Raw genomic sequence first — 17596 nt, forward strand, 5'->3', positions numbered from 1 at the left:
GCCCATCCTGTTGCATACCAACACCATCTCTGGGCAGTTATTAAATCAACAGGGCTGTGGTTTGTTTTGCCTAGCCTCAAACTGCTCGAATTATACGCATCCTAATTGGAATGGTATGACGTGAAAGCGGAACACTCACTCACTCGTGTTACTGTCATCCAGTGAGTGGGTAAGCTCCAAGGTTTTTTATGATTTCCAGGGTCTCATTAAGGGGGGAAATAATGGTTAATCGCTTGTGGTGGAGCCAGCAAGTACGCATTGGAACCGAACGGTTACAGTGTCTATGGCATGGACGTCCTCACGTCCCGAGCTAGCTCACCTGTGATTCTACCTCTCAGGGTCGGCACACGTGTTTGGGAAATACTCACCGTAACAGACCTCGATCGTTCTCAGCCTGTAAATCTTTCTTTCGATTGTACAAATTCTAAACACCAAGCTTTTCAATTGGTCGATTCACACTTACCCACCGGATTTTCACTACGATTAGCCCCAACGTGGCAATAAGGGGGTCCAGTTTTCTCAAAAAACATTTTTAAGTAGGGGAACTTACGTATTCTCGGCAGGCTAAGCTGATGCCGCGCTTCTTTGTAATTTTCACGGGCATCAGTTGACAAATTCCGTGTTTGTCTGTTTACATTTATACGTTGCTCAATCCTCTATCGATTAACACCAACAGACTTGTAAAAATGCTTTTGGAAACGTTTTCACAACGCTACGAACATCTCTTGTCAGTGTGACTATTGTCGGCAGCCTCATTCTCTTCGGCAACTTGCCCATAAGAACTGCTGGTGAATCTCTTCGGCAGCTCCAAATCAGTCGCAATTTGAGGCGTTTTCATTTGAATTGGGTCCTTAATTTTTTAATGAAATCTTGTTTTTATTTAATAACACGAAAAAGCATGTTACTGTAACTACTTTAGCAATTTTTCCCGCTCAAATAATGGCTATATCATGTTTAAACTTTAATTTAATAATTTAGTTCATAAATGAACCTTGACACTTTTGATCATGTTTGACGTTCGCTTAATCGACAAAAACACCACAGGGGTTTTAGTTCGACCACTGGGGTTGTTCCTATCTGACATTTCGTGAGGGACACGGAAAACAAAATACACCCAAAATTTGAGTTTAAGCCAAAGGACGTGACAAAATCTAAAAAAAAAATTTTTTTGGGCTTAAACCAACGGAAAACATTAGAAAATTGAGAAAACATGTGTTTTTGGCCTAAACTTAAGCGTTTGGCACTAAAATTGGGACAGGGCTTTAGGACCCTATTGATGACATCTTTGGCGAAATTGTTTGTTCAGGCTCGGAAATTTCGTCAGTGGGAAGCGGGCAGAACAAAGAATCATCTGAATGTTTTCATTGACGTGTTTTGATAGAAAAATACTGTGTATTTGGCGTTTGAAAATTGGTTGCCGATAATAGTCGAATGGTGCCGAAGCCGTAAGTCTCCCTACAATACAAGTAGAAGTACAATAAAAATAGAACCGAAACAGATTTTCCTTCCTTCCTTCTTCCAATTGTCAAATGTTACAAGTTTTGCAGGAGCTCTTCATTTGAATCACTTCAAAGACGCCGAAGTCGGCCCAGCGATTCCGGTTGGGGTAAAACTTCCGGTACGCTGGCGCCCCGACTGTCAGGGAAAATGAACAGGCTATAACGGTCGACCAGATGCCGGGATCGACCCGGCGATTTCGATTGGGGCAAGGCTTCCGATTCGCCGGCACCCCGACGAACTGAAACCATTTGTTCTGCGCTGCGCTGCTGATTGGAGGACTCGCGTGACGGGACGGCGAGGTATGGATGGTTATCTTGTTTAGTTGGGGTGGTGGTGTGAAAAGGAAATAGGGTTCCCAGACAACCAAAATGTACGTATAACGAAATCATGTGGAGACTTTGTATGTGCAAAATGCAATTTATAAGATGATTCGAAAAGGCATTCTACGTACAAACGTGGAGGCGATATACGTGCATACATTATGTGAAGAATAATAACATACAATGCGAATGTATAAATGTTCTACCGAACTAACCTGTGATCTTATGCGACTTAACTTATGATAACAAATGTTGATTTGACAGTTGCTACGGATTGATTCGACATACTTTGTACGAGTGTACGGGACGAAACAAAATGCACAAATGAACTCAGAATAAAAAGCGTTTTATGCGAGGAAACTCGTTAATCTAACGATTTTATCCACCGTGTTTTGCGGGTTTGATGTAATTTGTATGAAATAACGAGTTATTACGTTAACTTTTATGCGACTTCTGGTTGCCTGGGTTGATGGTCTTATCGTAACTTGGGAATGGTCCCTAAGCTATCCGAGGGGCTTTTGAATTTAGATTTTTTCTGCTGTTGTAAGAGAGTTTCGGAGCGAGATAGCTTGCTGATAGTTCGCTTATTCCGCGTCTTCATCGAATTGGCGTTTAACTTAGCATCTCCAAAGAGCTGAAATCCTAGAAAGGGTAGTTTTAGGAGTATGAGGCGAAAGTACGGATTTCTCCGGTTGGGGGGAGAAGAATTCATCGTTTAGATTGAGTTTCACAGGAATATTGTCGGAATCAGTAAAAACGGATTCCAGTAGCGGATCGATTTGTTGGTTTGTTAGTTCTGATTTAGCCACTACCGCGGATGCGTCGGTGGTAGCTGCGTTAGTAGAATTGGTGGCATTGGAAGATGGCACTGGGGTTGCTGTTACGGGGGTAGTGGTTAGTTGGAATGGATAGTTCTTGTCACAGAGGTTGTTGTTGATAAGGCGGTCGAAACGGATATGTTGGCAGCTGGCATTACAGCCTTCAGGAAGACAAAGATTTGGTCCGATAATAGTTGAATTTGCTTCGGCAATTTCCACGTCCTCCGAAGCAATAACAGCAGCTAACTGTCGAGTCTTTCATTTGTCTGTTGGAGAGCATCATTGGAAGGAGGCCCTTCAAGTTTGACGAAAGATTTCCCACCACGGCTCTGTTCAACTATGGATCGATGCACGAGTTCACTATCTGACGTTTGAGCGGTGCTGTGTTATTTACGTGACCATGGCAACGAGTGAATTTGGCACCGCTCAAATGTCTAATTCGTGAACTCGTGCATCGGTCCATGGACCGATGCACGAGTTCACTATCTGACGTTTGAGCGGTGCCGTGTTATTTACGTGACCATGGCAACGAGTGAATTCGAGTGAATCCATGGATCAGTGCACGAGTTCACTAATTTGACGTTTGAGCGGTGCCGAATTCACTAGTTTCCATGGTCACATAAATAACACGGCACCGCTAAAACGTCAAATAGTGAACGCGTGCATAGGTCCATTCTATGGGTTGCAAGGCATCGTTCAACTTTCTCTCATTGAATGGAATTCTCAAATTGCCAGAGGGGGCAGGAACGGCTAGATATCCGGAGCTACCCGGTGGAAGCTCTCACCAGGGTAACGGAATGGTCACTTCACCGTATATTCAATATTCATTGTCGTGTGGGCTGTTTCCTTAGCCTTAACATCGAAGTCTTACATATACCTACATGACTTGGCTTTCCCGTAAATTTTACGTATTGATATTAACGCATCCTAGAAAAGGTGATGCAAAATACAGATTAAAATTTGTTGAAAGAGAGGCAGACAAGAAAAGAAAATTACATTTGTCGCTTGCTGAGATGGTTTTCCATAATTTCAGTTCATTGAATTTTATGGCATATAGTATTATAGCACGTTTGGCGCGCCTGGCGCACCTTGGCGCTTTGAAGGCACAGCTGTGCCGAATGAAGTGCGTAGAGTGACCACCCCCTTGTTGTCACTAGATATAGCTGCCGGCTTTGTCCCGGCTACGTACTTCTGGCTTCTATCTTCGTCAGAAACGGCAACGATTGGCACACACACTTTTTATGGTTGAACTCGGTCAAAAAAGTAACTTTTGGCTAAGTTTGCACCGATTCAGGCCACTAGATGAGTGTCATCAATTTTTTGATCCACAACACAGGCCAAAAAAGCCCCCTTGAGCCGGCTAAACAGCAAGGGGTTTAGCCGGCTCAAGGGGGCTTTTTTCGCTTATCGAAACGCGTACAACTTTGGTTTTGCGCGGTTTATGCGATATCCCGTGAACACGAAAACAATCAGTGGTATCTTCTCTAAATACCCCGTAAGAAACACTCACTAAGTACGCTTACAAACACGGTAAAACAATAAAAATCACTTGCAAAAACTAAAGCGACAGGCCCGCACGTCTATTTTAGTTGAAGATACAAGCAAAATGAAATTCAGAAGAAAATTTCGTAGGAAACTTCGAGGGATATCCTGAAGCAAATTTCAAAGGAAATTCCGACAGTGATTTCGAAGAAAACTTCAATGGAAACTCCAAAGAAAATTCTGAAAAATAACTGCAGAAGTAATTTCAAATGTCAATTAAAAGGAAATTCCGAATGCAATTCCAAATAAAATTTCAAAAGGAATTCTGAAGGAAAATACAAAGGAAGTTCCGAAGGAAATTCCAAGGAAAATTTTGAAGGAGATTCCAAAGGAAATTCCGAAGGAAATTTGAAAGGAAATTCTGAAGAAGATACCGATGAAAACTTTCAGAAAATTTCAGTGGAACTTCCTGGAGGGACTTCCTGAAGCAGTTTCCAAAGAATATTTCAAAGGAAATTCCAAAAAAAAAATCATAAGAAAATTCAAGAGGAAATTCCGAAAGAAAGTAGGACGGAAATTCTAAAATAAATTTTAAAAGTAGTATAAGTGTTCCCTTAGTTGTAGGTGTTCCTATAGTTGCGGTAGTGCCGTTTTCACTGATTTTATTTCATTAGCCACAGAACCGACACAGTCAATAGACGTATTTGCTTGTTGATACACGGGATAGTTGAAATGATCGTTCAAATTGCTTTAAAACTGATGAAATATCACTAAAATTGCTAAAACTGTTCTTGCTTGTACCAATAGTTGCGGTAAAGTGTTCCTATAGTGGAGGATCCCATAAGAAAACAACGGAAACCGCAACTATAGGAACACAAATTAAAAATATACCGCAACTAAAGGAACGGTTTACCAATAGTAGAGGTATTATTTTTCACTGACATGTCGTGGATTACTAAGATGAAATCATTTTTCTCATTAAGTCAATGATCGTTTCTTCCCGGTGCAACATCAACATGTGCATTAATTGCGCTTCTTGAATTAAAACGGTTAAATGACATCTATCCTAATTTCGAATGTAATTTAAAATGAAATTCCTAAGAAAATTCCGAGGGAAATTCCAAAGGAAGTTTCATAAGCAATTCAAAATGAAATTCCGAAGGAAATACTGAAGGAAAGTCTAAAAGAAGTTCCGAATGAAATGCCAGAGAAGTTCCGAATGAAATTCCAAAGGAAAATCCGAATAAAATTTCAGAGGAAATTTCGAAGGATATTCTGAAGCAAATTTCAAAAGAAATCCCGAAATAATTCCAAAGAAAATTCTGAAATAAACTCCAGGAGTAATTTCGTATGAAATAAAAGAGGAAATTGCGAAATCAATTCCAAAGGAAATTCTAAATGAAATTCCAAAGGAAATTCTAAATGAAATTCCAAGGCAAATTTCAAAAGTAATTCTAAAGGAAAATACAAAGGAAGTTTCGAGTGAAATTCCAAAGATGTTCCAAAGGAAAATCCAAAGGAAATTCAGAAAAAAAATCGAAGGATATTGTGAAGAAAATTACAAAGGAAATGCCGAATAAAATTCCGAAGGAAACTCCCATAGAAATTCCAAAAGTAATTTCGAACGAAATTCAAAAGAAAATTCCGATGGATATCCCAAAGAAAATTTCAGTGGAACTTCTTGGAGGGACTTCCTAAAGGAACTTCATTTTAGAGGAACTTCCGAAGGATATTCTGAAGAAAATTCCGAAGATAACTCCGATGAAAATTCCAAAGGCAATTCTGAAATAAATTCCAAAAGTAATTTCAAATGTTATTTGAGAGGAAATTCCAAGGAAATTTCATAAGCAATTCCATAGGAAATTCCGAAGGAAATTTTAAAGGAAATTCTCAAGGAAAATCTAAAGGAATTTCCGATGGAAATCCGGAAATAAATTAAAATATAAAATCCAAAATAAAACCGACGTAAATTCCTAAGAAAACTCCAAAGTTTATTACACTAATTCCATTACTGAAATGCATGATTTAAACAAATTTGACGATTAAACATTCGACTGTAGAAATAAGCAACTCGAACCTGCGAAAAACGAAAAAAGGCTGGTTGAAGTCAACATTGGTTAGCAAACAAATGAACGTGTAACCTGAACGTCTACGCGCGGTGTCAAAATTTCGCATAATATTCTGAACAATTTTGTATGTACCGTAATCCGGGGTAACATTGATCATTTTTTTTTGAATATATCTTAAATATTTGGTTCGAAAATGCAATAGTTGCAAATTTTATATTTTTAAAACAAGTACTGCCACCCATAGCTCGTGACTATATACTTTATTTTGTTTTTTGAAAGGTTAAGCGTGTTTAAAAAATGTTATAAGTGATTTTTTTATTTGTCTGATATGGGGTAACATTGATCACCTATGTAAACAACGTTCGGTAATTTGGAAAATGTCGTTACCTACTAAAATCATGGCCCCTGAAGCCGAATATGCAAGCCAAATGCTTACAAGTCATTTATTTTTTGAGTTATTTTAAAATTAAAAACTTCTCGAACAGCAGAATACGCCTAAAGACAGGCAATTTCCTAAAGGAAAGTTACATTGTTAACAGTAATTCGGTAATGTTGCCTAATTGAACATAGGTACCGTAAAACGGGGTAACTTTGATAATGCGGGTAACTTTGATAGTGCGAGACCCACAACATAATAAACGAAATAACAAAGTTTCTGTTAATCAGTTAAGCAAAACGAATGCAAAAGTAAAGAGTATTAGTATGACACTTCATGTCAAAGCTATTTTTGTTGGAATAAAGTACATTTGAGGATTTATATGCAACTATTTAAAATTTGCAAGATTCTAGCATTTTTGAAACGCTTACAAACAATCTGTTCTACGATCACTATTTGATGAAGTCATAATGAGTTTGTTACTTAACCTTGATAGCTTAGTTGTAGTAGAACATGAAATCGGTCTCAAATCTCTTAGCGACAGCCATTTTCACAAACTGGGACCATTTTTGTAATCTAGGTCAGAAATTTCCATATAGCGTTAAACGCCTAGATGTATGCAACGCCTTATAAATGTTCCGTAATGCATTCAATTTTGTTCGATTTTGCTCCATTATCAAAGTTACCCCAAAACAGAAAACCAACTTTCGATTATTCGAAAAATTATAAATCTTTTGGCAATCTAACAACAGCAATCGATAGTTAGGATACCAGTACTTGTTTTAAAAATATAAATTATAATTCTTTGAAACAACATGCATAAATATTTAAGTTTTCTTCGAAAAAACTATCAAAGTTACTCCGTTTTACGGTACTTATGAAAGTTTTGGCAACGGAATCGTTTTCGGCGATGCCGTTTTTAGTAAGAACCGCATTTTCCTTGCTTATATCAGTTACAGAACTTATGTGAGACATGAATGTTTGGTAGTGTCATCCTTAACCATTGAAATCAATGTTTCGAAAAGTTGCCAAATTTACGCATAAGGTAAACGCAATTTTCGCAAAAATCTTTACTTTTATCAGCTGATGAATATAAGAAAGAGAAGCACCATTCATGATATGGAAATGTTCCATCAATAAATGATAAGGCGAACTTTTCATGAGATGGGTCACTTCGATCAATGTTACCCCGCTGATCAATGATACCCCGGATTACGGTACACTCCCGTGCATAAGTTTGGGTTCACCCCCTAAAAAACATGCGAAAGTGTTTACTCCATATCTCTGTGATCACACGTCCAATTAAAACTCTCTTAGCCGCATTCGATAGGCAAAGAGTTATTCTTACTTTGTATGTATTTTTCCAAAAACATTCTTTGAACTTTGTATATTAAATTTTAACTTGAAGTTGTGACATTTTTCAATAAACACACTGGAAAATTATATCTAATTTCATCTGCATTGGATCGATTAAAATTTTAAATCAGAGTGTCATTTGAATCGTAATCTTATATTCTTTGTAGAGACCCCCCGAAATTTTGGCGGAAAAATCTGGAAAGTATTCAAAATCAATGAAACAGTGAGTCAAGTCATCGTGCAAAAGTTTGGGTTCACCTGAGCCGCACGCACATCATTTTTGTCAATATCTCTGCCATTTTTCAACCGATTTTAATAGTTTGAAGCTTTTTGAGCGCAAACAATGGCGCGTACATGATTGGTTTGAGATTTCACAGATTTAAGTAAGCTCAGGTGAACCCAAATTTTTGCACGATACACCATACTGAGTGATGAACCCAAACTTTTACATGATGACTTGACTGACTGTTTCATTGATTTTGAATACTTTCCAGATTTCGTGGGGTCTCTTCAAAGCATATAAGATAACGATTCTAAGGACACTTTGATTTAAAATTTTGGTCGATCCAATGCTGAGGAAATTAGATATGATTTTTCAGTGTGTTTTTTGAAAAAATGTCACAACATTAAGTTAAAATTTAGTATACAAAGTTCAAAGAATGTTTTTGGAAAAATACATACGAAGTAAGAATAACTCTTTGCCTTTCGAATGCGGTTTAGAGAGTTTCAATTGGACGTGTGATCACAGAGATATGGACTGAACACTTTTGCATGTTTTAGGGGGTGAACCCAAACTTATGCACGGGAGTGTACATATTGAACATTTGAAACCATTTTGGGGGGAACTGACTAACTGTGAATGAAATCAATATGGAAACGCGAGAAAAATAACACTTTTGCTTTTCATGTATATAAAATATCGCTCTGATGACAAAAACACGAATGCTTGGGATTTCACGAAGCACTGCCCAGCAAAACGCGCGCAAAATGAAGAATGAAAAAATAATACCAACGAGGCACGAAAGTGATTCGTTTGCTTGGGCCATATCAAAGCATTGCCCGGCAAAACCCATGCAAACAGACAAAAAACGAACAAAAACACTCATAATTGATCTGGATTGTAGTTTTTCTGAAAATATTGATCATTCCACTAAGGTCGAACTTCTGCCCCATCTTACTCTATTCCACTGAATAGATAAGAGATTTATTATCTCTCAACACATATGACAGGTTCAAAACATTGCCAAAAAGCATGATACACATGTTTTCGGCTGATTCTAAGAGATTTTTCCGAACAATTACTTACGTTTCTGCGCTTTGGATACAGTACAAAACTCATGAGTTCTTCAACAAATAAAGAGAGATAGTATTTTGCTTTCAAACTAGGAAATACCTTTATTAAAGCTTGTTCATAAAACTACTCTTATGCACAGATCTAGCAAAGGAATGTTGAATAAATACCTAGTGAATCGTACCGACGTGAAACGTGCTGATGGTTTCGTTATCCACTAATTAAAACCTCTTTATTCCCACAATTATTTTTTTAAAACACGATATGAGTCCTTTGGCATTGCACAGCACATACATCCTAGAAATAGCAGTGGAGCCGATCATTATCGCATCTGTTTGTATTATGAAATAAATAATGCTTCTAATATAGGAAAATCGCAACCGTGAAAACCAAACCCCCCGTCCTTAGTAGTTAACCCTTCCAATGCCCAGCTTGTACAGGGCATCACACGAAGGCATCTTCAGCTGCTGGGCTTGGTTGAGTTGCGTTCGGCTGCCAAAGTTCTTGGCCCGGGCCATCATGGAGTCCCGGTAGTTGCGTTCGTTGTAGCAATTGCGCTTCATGTACAGGATGTATTCCTCTTCGACGGAGTGCTCCAGCCGGCTGAGTGAACCCTGGTACTCGGTGACGAACGATTCCTTTACGTAGTATGGGATTTTGAAGTTTAGGGTACGACGTTCTACGAAATATTTGCTGAAAAGTGAGGAAGAATGGTATTAGAAAATTTCGATTAGTTTGAAGGAGGCAAGTGTGGCAAGATTGCCATGCGGGTCAAGATGACCAATTGCTCCATTGGTCATCCTACCCCGGTTGTAAGATAATAGCCAGAACGTCATTTGCTGGAAAATAATTCATCAGAAAACCATTAGCTAGATTGGACCATTCTCTAGAAAAAGCATATCCCAGTAAAAAGATAGTAACGTAATCCAGATTAACATCAGTTTCGTAAATCATATTATGAAATTCATTAAAAAATGCATTTGATGCAAGTTTGATATTTTGAAAACAAGTACTCGTGACTGCATATTGCATTTTGGTTATTAAAATGTTAAAAAAGAAAGTTCCAATTGATTTTCCGAAATTGCTAATATGAGGTAACACTGATCATCCATGTAAGAAGTGAACAGTAGTATTTGAAACACCGTCACTAACTAAATCCATAACCTCTGGAGACGAATTTGAAAGTTAAGCTCTTACAAGTTATTTACTTTCTGAGATATTTTCAAATTAAAAACATCATGAATTCCGGAATACTCTAAAAAGTTGACAATTTCGTAAAGAATATTCCTATCCTACATAGTAAATCATCGAGGAGCTCACATTCTCAGCCTGCTGCCTCCTCTCTCAGTTGTCAACCTTGATGACTCTACTCAATATCTTACGCATACTATTTTACACAGGTTATTGAAGGCATATGTACTTTCAATATTCAATTAATGATTATCACTTCTAGGAAGTGTAAGCTGTCCTTAAGGGCGTACTAAAGATAAGGACTTATATGCTTCATATACGATGTACTCATATTTATATTACTGGCTGTTCTTTGAATTGGTACTGAAAAGGTGTTTTGCTGATAGGGAGCCAGATCCTGTTCTTGGCACTTTTGATTCACTTCGACAGTGGGGCATTTTGATATCAACTGGGGTCATATATTGCCACATTATGCGATGTATTGAAATGCTTCTAATTGCAAAGTTTCAGACAATTTGTTCTAGACAATATTTCTGTTTTATACCATATCGGTCATTTGGTGATCTATCGGATCATATGCTTGCTAACAACAGGCATGTTGATACACTTTCAGTTCATCTTCGTCCGGTAGAACGGGATTCATATCCCCAAAACTACAAAATTGATCATCACTTATGGATAGCACACAGAAAAAAATCCGTTCTCGTATCCGCGAACAGCAGACGTGAACTCGTCAACAACAAAAATACACCGTGAACTAGATCATGTTTATGTGACCATTTGTGGTAGTTCATGGTGTATTTTTGACAGTTCACGTTTTCCAGAATTCTTTTTTGAGCGTGCAAACAGTAGCACCTTAAGCACCGCCAACACATTTTCAATCGGAAGGATTTTGGCGGGCTCGAACTGACAAATTCTCCGTTGTGGTGATACTTCTTCCGTCGACGTGATGTCGGACTGTTTTCAAAAACAGTCGAGATGAAAGCCGAGCCGGCAGAGCAATGACAGTTAGTTCGTTCAAAACTTCGCTTCGGAAGTCCAATCGGCGAACTCCAGATTGGTGCTGCGTTTTATATCCTGCAAATTTCGTTCAACTCAAATTGGATCAAAGCAAGCATGCATATTTTAGATGTCACCCGTCGACGCCCATAGTAATCCAATCACATAGAGTGACAACTGTCGAAAATCTCGAGTGACAGAGCTGAGTCGAGCGATATTTTTGGTCGACAGTGACTCTAGTCGAGTCATTTTGATCGACTCGACTTATAAAATAGACCCCTTAGTCGGAAATTTTCATATGTCCACGAGTGAAATTTTTCACATTATTTCAGCCGGAGGCTTCCCAACTAACAATTTTAGCGCTATAAGCCAAGATTATTTACTTTCTGCTGTAGCTGAATTGGAAAACGCAAAAAAAAACATATATATAATAGAACAATACGGCGATATTCAAAATTGAAAAGGCAATTCGTGATCAAACGTCAACATCCCACCGCAAAATCGCTAGTGTTTGGAGGTGATTTTAACCTCCAAATTGCCAAATAATCTCCAAAACATCACCTCCAAGTTAGTTCTAATAACCTCCGTTATATGAAATATGGTGGCGCGTCGATCGTCGCAAGTTTATCGTTAAACGGTCAATAGATGGCTCTTTTTCAGTGGTTGTAAAAATGAAATCCTGAAGCAAAGAAAGCACCACGGAAGATGAACTAAACACATAAAGTTATGTATTCACTTTGCACTTGATTTCTTATCACAACTTTTTTGATCCAGTTTCCTAATTGTAAGTAATTTACGTGTTCGAGTATCACAACGATCGGGAATCCCTTTGAAGAACCCCCCGGTGTAGCATAACCGATCTTTGAACGAATTACTTCGTCACCCACCTATCATCAGTGTAGAATACGTCGGCATAAGGCTCAGACGGAGCCGAGATTCCAATTTTAGAACCGAAACCCCAATAGATGTATAATTGTTAGTTAGTGTAATAAATGTAGTTTTGTGTGTTAGAAATAAAGTGTTTGTAATGTGTAATGGACCTTGTTAATAAATTGTGAAGCTTTAAATGATGTGTTGAGTGGATAAAACCCCGAGAAACCCTACCAAGAATCGGTCAGCTGACCACCCAGTATAATCGCCGGACGTTATTTTCCATACGTTTTGACAGTTTTCCGACTACCATTCTGCCATACGCTTGTGTTGAAAGTTCGAGAAAGTTGAGAATCCAGCGTAGCGCGATCAGTGGGTGAAATACAAACAACAGTGTCGTCGCTCGGCGGGCAAAAAAAAGAAACTGAATGTTCGAAAGGTTGTTGCCTGTACGTTTTGCCGCTGACGCCAACTGTTAGCGTTTAAGAACAAAATAAACAGTCGTTACCCCAATAGATATATTTCGTCAGTTATCGCGTTTACTAAGCTGCAACTCAACGCCGCCACAAGTACACAGCCAATTCAGATTACCGACCCCAGTAAAATTTTACTGGGTTTTGGAACTACGGTTTTTTTCGGTAATTTTTACGATTACCGAAAAAACCAGTAAACCAAAATATGTTTTGATTGATGGGAATTACTGACTTAGTCAGTAAAATTTCAGAGCGTTTTTACTGGCTTTCCAGTTTCCCATGTTTCATGCTCTGCTTCTCCGAATACTGTTTTTTCATAAATCAATACAAAATAAAACCCAATCGACATGGGCATGGATATCGACATGCATTTTTCGTGAGAATAAACATCTACGGTTTGCTCATATCTCAGTAGAAGTAATCGAAAAATGTGTGACAAAATCATTATTTGGTTGGTTTGCATACAAGAGGCAAACTCGATGATGCAGATGAATTTACCTCTTGTTTGGAAACCAACCGAATTTACCAAAGTAAGCAGTTAAATCGTGCTGAACCTTTTTGGTTGCTTAAAATGGTTGAGTTTCTCACTAAATTTCGACTACTTATCACGAGAAAGCGCAAAATAGGTGCAGGAAAAGTTTGGTTGCAGAAGCCGTGTCTCCCGGCGCCGGACGATTCTACAGCAGGAGATTCCCATTTGACACTTTCCCGCATGCGCATCAGTTTGTTTTGATTTGATTTTGACGACAAGTCAGTAAAAAACATCAACTACTGAATAGTCGGTAATTGTTTTTACTGATTTTTTCGGCCTGTTCGGTAATGTTGCAAAATTGGGTCTGACAGCTACCGTAGTTCAGTAAAAAGTAAAAATTATTACTGAACGTCAGAAGTTTTCAATCAAAGAGCTGAAAGTTCGGTATTTTTTATGATTAACAATTCGTACCCAGTATAACAAATTACCGAACAAGCAAATCGTGATTGAGTGTGTAGCAATTTAATGTTGTGGAATAAAAATCCCCATCATTAATTTGGCTTCTTCTTGTAATATGCTTTGTTATGCTGCCTAATATGTAAATTAGAGGCACTTGGTCGTTTGCTACACACTCAGAAAAAAAAACAAAATCCATGTAAATTTCAGCGTAAAATCCAACCCGGTGCTAGGCAGCCATGTTTTCGTGGTCAGCATCAAACGCAAGAGCAACAACGTACATTTGCCTAATCATATTAGGAAATTTTTCCTCCAATACTAAAATGTGTTTTAGCTAATCACATCAACCCGAATTGACTTGCTGTACTGCAACCCAATAGTTTGCAACCGTTTGTTTGTTCGAATAACTGTTGTTATGCAGGAAAAGAAATTTTTCAGAGAAAAAGATTTCGCCATCATCGATTGTTATTCCGCAAACGGTTATTTGTTTACAAACATTGAGCTGTCAGTGGGAACCACTTTACAGTGGGAACCAGAGATGTTTGCTCGTTATTTTTCAATGGGGTTGTATGGGCGGTGTCAGGAGGCTGGTAAAATCATGCACATGAAGGGGATGCCAGATTTGTCGCAATTTTACATGACCCCCAATTAAGGTGCACGATTGCATCAAATCGAGTCGATGTCTTCAGCAGCATTATTCTTCGCAATCCAAAGAATGTGTCATACAATCCCTACCCCGAATTTTCCCTAAATATTTCAATGCTTACGGAGTTTGTTGAAGGCTGTAGTGTGGATCCGAGGCGAAGAAAGTCGACAGCATCGAAACCACGATGAAGATGAGAACCAGTCCGAAGATTAGACTCGGCTGGCTGCCGGAGTGCGATTCCTGTGATTGCCAACGATTTCGTCCTCGAGCTTGCTGAGGCGGAAATCCACCGCCGAAGAATATGTTGAACAGATCGTTCGGATTGATGTCCGCCTCGAAGCTTCGGCCGAAGCTGTACTCATGCTGGTTGAACCCTCCATTGGTGGAGAAGTTGGAGTTACGGTTGCTTGAGCTTTCCTGACTGCCGTACAAGTCGTACTCCTTGCGTTTCTGAACATCTGTGAGAATGGCAGCGGCATTGCCGAGTGCTTTGAACGCTTCAACCGAGCCAGGAGCTTTGTTCTTATCTGGGTGTAGCTGCAGCGCCAATTTCTTGTACGCTTTCTTAATCTCCGAGTCGGTAGACTCCTTCGTAACCCCCAGAACTTCGTAGAAGTCTTTGCATTTCTTGATCCGCTTGACCGCGTCCAGCTGTTCTTGGGTGTAGTCTACATTGAGTTTCGGTTCCTTTGGTTTCTCCTTGTCTGTCTCTCGCCGACGGGTGCCATCTTCACCCGAAGTCGGTGTGGTTGGTTTAGATCTGGTACTTGAGGACGCAAAATTTCGAACGATTCGCAGCAAATCATCAGCCTCCTTGAGTGGATACAATCGTCGAGATTTCTCTGCGAACTTCTGAGCCTTCTCCATATTGCCCGCCTTGAAGGCCGTCAATGCGATGTCGATGCACCGCCTCGCCTCGTCCTTGTTGACTTCCATGGCTTAGGTCTGCAGTTGTTGCGCGTAGCACACGTGATTAGGGATTGAGCTAAAAATAGATTGTTTCAATTTGCTTTTCCGAGACAATACTTCTATTGAACGCAATAAGCAAGGTAGACACTATAATAATTGATTGACGAAAAATCGATTTTTCCAGCCCTGACAGGAATGACCCATTTCTATGAGTTCATCTTCCCTTTGAAATTTGATTATTTCACTGCTTACCCTATCGTGAAATACTTACCTTGGATTCAATTATGCTCCTTACGGTTTTATCTACGATCTCCTGTTGCTGGCAGCTTGTTATTTCTAATCCTAAAAAGAAATGACGGGCAATATCTCAGGTGACGAAACTAGATGTTATTGTTGTGGAGCTTTGAGAACTAATGAATGAAAGAATATAGTACAGTTCCTGTCAATGTCACTAATTGGATCGTGAAAATTACTACTACTTGTACCCACACAAGTGCAAAAACCTGTGGACAAACAGACCATGTCATCCGATTGATTTTGTCCAGTGCGACATCTACGTAGCTGAAGACTGAAACAGTTCACCGAAAAGAGACGTACTAGATTGCTGGAGGATTGCAAGCAATGTTGTATTAAATTCCAATTGGATTTTTCTTCTCTAGTTGAAATACAATATCACAGTTAAATAAACCAATTATTTTTAATGCTAAATGGATCATTGAATGTAGTTTTTGACAGTGCTCAACGCATCAAAACAAAAGCGCCACTGTGTATGGCATTTTACATTGTGACAGCATTGCTGTTATGTCAAACACACAAGGCTACGGTGGCGCTATCTATGCTTTCCATAGCGGCCGTTTTGGTTATTTTAATGATCCATTGGTGAAATGAGTATGCAATGCAATATATTAAATCATTTTAAATAGTTTCTTCGGAATTCATAGGCATACATAATAAACGATTAGTTGGAACTCGCTTCCATACCTTGTTCTGAGAAAATTGGAAGCATATGGAATTTGAGATGCTGGTTACGAAATAATACATTCCAATCTATCAGGTAGAAGGCCATTTGTACCAATTGGCGAGGCTTCTAGTTCTGACTGTTGGTTGAATGAATGTTGGTGAATGAATATTGATTCTTTGATATTCTTATTATCGCTATTATACATGTATGATGCTAGTAAACTTCCATTAAAAGGTGAGATTCCGTGACTGTTTGTTGATGATACAGCACTTTTTTTATACACGTAGTGATATCCAAATTGTGGTGAACTGTGACTTAGGGGTCTTATCCAGTGAAGCTCAGGCTCATTTTACAATCGTCTGTATTTCTGATAGAACATAGTTGTCATAATCTGAAAGAGACTCGCGAAGTGAAAAAATATCAACGTCATATGTAGCCTAGATTCCGCTGTCACGAAACGTCAAATGCAGCCCGTCGTTTTTATGGCTGTAAATGTGAAAAGTATTGTATTGAAAATAAACTGTTATTAAACAACTCAGCCAGCGGAGCAGTTTTTCCAAAGATGCTGATAAATCTAAATACAAGGCTAGTTATTTCTAATGTCCGCTACATTTGCTGGCATGAAATATTACTCGAAAGCCTATTTATGCGTCGGTGTGATGCAAACTCAATATTTTTTTTGCTAAGATGTCCATGTGAGGGTTTGAACGGCTTGCGCATGATTGATGTAAACACAGAGTGGAATAAGAGAAAACTCAGCAATCACAGAAAAAGAAGACCGTCTTCGCGAGTCTCGTCTCAGGTCATAATAGATCAAAGATAACTTTAGGGGTAGTACAGTCTCTTGTCAAACAAAATGTACGAAAATTGTCACGTTCAAGAGATTTAGGGGACACATGCGGCCCGCGGGCCGCACTTAAGTTACCACGGGTCTTATTCAAGTATTTAGCTGCTAATTTGCTTCAACTAAATATTTCAAAAAATAAATACATGGTGTTTCACTTCCTAAGGACACGCGTTGAAAACTCTCATGTGATTTCACACAATTCCTGTTGTGCTCAAAAAAAAAAATGACCGCATTGAAATAGATTAGTTTCTTTATCGTTCGTTTGATTTTGATTAGATTTACAGGAAAATCATAGATGAATTTGTTGTATCTGAAAACGGATTTTCGCACCTGCCTCAGAACCGAAACTATTTTGTGAAAATTGTATACAGTGCAATTTGGATCTGTTAACTGAGACAGACCAGCAACATCACTAAGGAACACTGAAATATTCCATCTGGAAGGAGGGTGTAAAATGCGCCGTTGGGTTAAAACACGCCACTCTCGTTTTGTTGTTGATATGTCGTACTCATCACTAAACTTTTTTTTAATTTCAATTCAAAAAGCCTTACCATGGGGAA

General features: G+C 38.8%; 1 protein-coding gene across 1 annotated transcript; it reads right to left on the bottom strand.

Moving 5' to 3' along the window:
* Positions 1 to 9290: 9290 nt before the first annotated feature.
* Positions 9291 to 15691, bottom strand: LOC5578027 (dnaJ homolog subfamily B member 14). Its single transcript, XM_001656717.2, has 3 exons — positions 15500 to 15691; positions 14441 to 15304; positions 9291 to 9905 (listed from the first exon to the last, which is right to left on the bottom strand). Exons 2-3 carry the CDS (start codon positions 15253 to 15255, stop codon positions 9617 to 9619), a joined length of 1104 nt encoding a protein of 367 aa, XP_001656767.1. The 5' UTR covers positions 15256 to 15304; positions 15500 to 15691; the 3' UTR covers positions 9291 to 9616.
* Between the last annotated feature and the right edge of the window lie 1905 nt (positions 15692 to 17596).

This window comes from Aedes aegypti, chromosome 3 (genome assembly GCF_002204515.2).
Source record: "Aedes aegypti strain LVP_AGWG chromosome 3, AaegL5.0 Primary Assembly, whole genome shotgun sequence".
NCBI classification, from domain to species: Eukaryota; Metazoa; Arthropoda; class Insecta; order Diptera; family Culicidae; genus Aedes; species Aedes aegypti.

Coding starts and splice junctions, on each gene's coding strand:
- LOC5578027 (XM_001656717.2), bottom strand. CDS start 15,255: ATGGAAGTCAACAAGGACGAGGCGAGGCGGTGCATCGACATCGCATTG. Junction 9,906..14,440: donor TACAGCCTTCAACAAACTCC/GTAAGCATTGAA, acceptor CTCACTTTTCAG/CAAATATTTCGTAGAACGTC.